The sequence below is a fragment of the Eucalyptus grandis genome, chromosome 11 (genome assembly GCF_016545825.1).
Source record: "Eucalyptus grandis isolate ANBG69807.140 chromosome 11, ASM1654582v1, whole genome shotgun sequence".
Classification (NCBI taxonomy): domain Eukaryota; kingdom Viridiplantae; phylum Streptophyta; class Magnoliopsida; order Myrtales; family Myrtaceae; genus Eucalyptus; species Eucalyptus grandis.
This window is the reverse complement of record NC_052622.1, coordinates 28,785,950-28,790,241: the sequence shown is the minus strand read 5'-3', so window position 1 is coordinate 28,790,241 and position 4,292 is coordinate 28,785,950. Positions and strand designations below refer to the sequence as shown.

At 39.9% G+C, this 4,292-nt stretch overlaps 1 protein-coding gene across 1 annotated transcript; it reads right to left on the bottom strand.

Annotated features, from left to right (window-relative positions):
• Nucleotides 1–484: 484 nt before the first annotated feature.
• LOC120289374 lies at nt 485–2,700 on the bottom strand. The gene is made up of 2 exons (XM_039304178.1): nt 1,764–2,700; nt 485–1,074 (listed from the first exon to the last, which is right to left on the bottom strand). Exons 1-2 carry the CDS (start codon nt 1,779–1,781, stop codon nt 661–663), a joined length of 432 nt encoding a protein of 143 aa, XP_039160112.1. The 5' UTR covers nt 1,782–2,700; the 3' UTR covers nt 485–660.
• Nucleotides 2,701–4,292: the final 1,592 nt, after the last annotated feature.

Genomic DNA, 4,292 nt, shown 5'->3' with positions numbered 1-4,292 from the left:
TACCCTCATTAAATCACATAGGTTTAGAAAAACATGTCTCTCCATCTTGAAGGCTTCATATATTCTATCTGAATGTCCATAAACAACTTCCATTATCCATTCAAGTCCTAATAGTTTACTATCCCTAATAGGTTCTTTAGTATGCATGGACGTGCCCATTGCAACTATGCACAACCATACTATCAATATGTCAAGATCATCATCATCCAAGAATTGTTCAACCAGTTCTACTTGCTCATTAGACCCACAATTTGATCCATTTTCCATAGTACCTATACCATCACACATATATAAAAACATCAATATAGATTTTGAAAAAAATATCCAATAACAATCAATAACATAAGTCATAGAGTCTCAATAGGAAATGCCATCACATATAAGTACAAGAGTCTTAACACTAATATCTTTCAAAATTAAATATTAATTGATAATATAAGTTATACAGTCCAATGAAATTCCTTGCAATCCATAGTATATTTCTAAACATCAACTAAAGACATTGAAGAAGTCAATTTCTCCTTTTAGGTGGGGATTTGATGAAAGCCTCCCTCCATCAGGCACTAATGCATCCTCGTTCCATTGCTTTATTGTAAAGATCTTGCTCGAGCTCATGCATACTAACTAGGACATCAATTACAGCAGTTACGAAGAAAGGGTCTATAGGTGGTGGTGCCCTGAGGTCATAAAGCCATTAACAAATTGACTTGCCCTAGCTTTTAAAAGATCTTGTCTGGCTTTGCAAGTGTCAACAATACCTGATGGGTTACTCTTTCTTCTCCTCTTAGGATTTAGAGTCTTATCCAATTTGTACTTTCCATGAACTGAAGTTGCAACATTGTCAGATGTAAAGACTCTCTCATCAATGGGGTGTTCATTGAAGTCATTTGTATTGCCACCACCATTGTCACCGCCTACATTGCCATCACCATTGTCATCTTCCTCTGACACCATCAAATCTTTAGCATTTCCTGTGGCGTGATCCCCATTAGCATATGTACCACCAAATACAATACATAGCTCAGGATACTGAGGAAATCCATCCTTCTTGAATTTTGCCCAAACAACATTATCCTACAATTTTCACAATAATGACATTTCAGCAACATAATCATACATTTTAAAATTTATATCTACAATGATATCAAAATAACCAAAAAGTTAAAAAGACACCATGATGTGAGATTCCCATATACTTTGATCATCAATAACAACTGTTTCATTCACATTATCTTAACCAAATCTAGACTGTGAAATGATTTTCTTAAAACTGTCATATTGTTTTCTTAGTTTGTTCACCTTATTCTTTAGCTATACTATGCTATATTGGAATCCTTTATGTTTAAAGAATTCAGTCCGTATATTCTTCCACCCCACTTTGTTGAAGTAGAAGAGGTGCGATTCCCCTTTTTGACCTCATCCACTAACAGACTTACAAATATGTTGGTTAAAGACTTTGTCCACTTTGCATTGAATGTCTGTTTCTCATATGCCATTTAACTTTGACCAGTTGAGCATCATATGAGTTATGAGTTAAATCAATAACATAATACTATTGGAACTACATGCCATACACAAAATCATTCTCAAGAGATGCAAGCGGAGAAGACTATAATGACAACATTGACAATTCTTGAACTAGCTTGTATAGAAGAGAACAAAGGTTGCATTTTGAGCTACAAGAACTACACAGTATTATGATTATTGATGATCAATGAAATAGAATGCTCAAAATGAAACAAAGAGCACTGTGAGAAACCTACCAATTTTTGGAGATGCATAAGATTTTGGAAATGCCAAAGTCAATGGAACTGTGCAACTAGCAAATACAAAATGTCAAGCAAGCAAGTAGAAACTGGTCAAGTGAGAATAAAAAAACAATTGTAGTGACGAGAAATAACCAAAGACCAAACCAAGCTCAAGTACACAAACAGGAAAAAATCGAATCCACGATAGCCATAGCATGCGTCATAGATAACAAAAACCTTTCAAAAAAAGAAACAAATGTCGAAGAAAAAGATGACTGATTCAATGTTAATGCAAACAAGAGTTCTAAACCAGGTGAGATGTATCAAGGATGAAACTAATTTTCCGTGTTTCAACAATTTCCATGAGAAGTAACTTCCAACGATCCGCAATAGACATGATTCTGTTTTCAAGCCAACTGAATCGTAGAAAAAGCCTGGTTGAAGCTAAATGTCAACATTGTACCAAACAAAATCGAGGACGAAAAGAACAGCCCCTAAAGCAGTTCTTCAAGTAGTCCTTTTAGTGTTCTCCCAAAGCACATAAGATTAAAAATCCAATCCGTTCCCACAGCTTGTTTAGGATGCTAACCAAATGCTTCAAAGTTCAAAGCCCAAAGTGAAGATCAGACCTCCCTTCCTATTACCTTCGATTCAAACCGGAAAAGAAAGGGAACGGTGACTTCAGGCATTTCAAGCAAGCCAAACATGTTGCAATCATGGAAGACAATTCCGGAGGTCTGAATTACAGCATTGCTCGCTGGAGCCGTGCTGGCTCAGGGCTCGAGCCCTCCCCACGTTGGCTCCAGCGAGCAGCGTTGGCTCGGGCCTTGAGCGCAAGGGCTCACTTGAGCAAGCGTCCCACAGATTTGGGTGATGGCTTGCTCGAGAGAGCTGTCACCTTGCCGCATTGGCTCGAGCGAGCGGTGCCACTCGGGGCTCAAGCCCTCCCTGTGCTGGCTTGAGCGAGCAGCGACACTCAGGGCTCAAGCGCGAAGGCTTGCTTGAGCAAGCGTCTCGCAGATTTGGGCAAGCATTGGCTCAAGCAAGTAGTGCTCGCCTTACAAGACGCTTGCTCGAGTGAGCAGCAATGCTCGTAGGGGAGACACTTGCTCGAGCAAGCAGCGCTCACTTGCAAGACGTTCTCTCGAGTGAGCGGAGCAGCGATGCTCGCAGGGGAGACACTCGCTCGAGCGAGCAGTGATGCTTGCAGGCGAGACGCTCGCTTGAGCGAGCAATGCTCACCTGTAAGACGCTCGCTCGAGCAAGCGATGCTCGCCTACAAGCTTGCCTGTGAGACACTCGTTCGCTAACGAGCAACGACGGTCGTAGGCGAGACGCTCACTCGATCTGGGCAAGTGTTGGCTCGAACAAGCCCTCGCGCTCGAGCCCCGAGCAGCCGTTGCCCAGATCTACAAGGGTCGCTCTCGCCAAAGCTCTTGTCAATCAGCTTAGCCAAGCCCTCGCCAAAGGTGTCCATCCCATGGATGCAAGTCAGCAAGATAAATGAAGCTTCTCTAGCTGGTGAAAGAGCAGCAACTGTTGGCGCTAAAGAGAATGACGAGTTGGGAGGTGCTGGAGAGGATAACATACAGAATGGTGGAGAAGCTGAGAGATGCCAAAGAAAGAGGGAGGGACTTGAGATAGAGAGAGCATAGGTGTAATGGCTGAGACAGAGGGCACGGGCTGAAGCTTCATATCAGAGAAGAGTTTTTGTTCTTTTGATTCTTAGAAATTATTTCCTGAAATAAAAAAAAATGATTTTTTTTCTCAGATTTGCAAGAGTTGTTCTACTTCTTGTTTCTGTTCCAAATATATTTTCGAGAACAAAAAAATCATTATTTTGTTCTTGGGAACAAAAATTTTACCAAATAGGTTTCTATTCTTTTTTCGTTCCCTAGAACAAAAGAACAAAACTAGTTATTCCAGGAAACATAAACAAATTTTAATAAACAGGCTCTTATTTTCGTTTGTTGTGCATCCATCTCAATGGCTTCAAGTCACTGAGGAAATCAAGATGAGGGAGAGCACTTGCAAGATTCACTTGCTGATGTGCTCCCTGTATAGAAGACTTCATTGACCTTAGGATTGTCGGGTGGGCTTATACCATACAACTATCCAGCAATATGAGTACGCACACATGTAGATAAATTTCTTGGGCATGAGTACATGCAGTCTCTTGTATTAGCAAGTGACATGTTTAGATAAGTAAACAACCACAAAAAAAAGGACATTACGCTATCTACTCTGACTCTAAACCAGAAAAATGACATTATACTATATCTATAAATTTTACCTCAGGTTTCAACATCATCTATATACACTATGGACACATTTCCCGTGTAACACAAGAAAAAGAAAGCAAACAATTGAAGATTTGCTGCTTCTAACTGGTCTATATAACTTATAGACTTAATGTCCCCAGCATAACCAGCACTTATCATGAGAGTTGTTAGAGTAATTAAATATTATACCACATATTCATATAAAAATTGGTTATGGTCTCATAAGATTTTACATGGTATTAGAACAAAAAGTCCTGAGTTC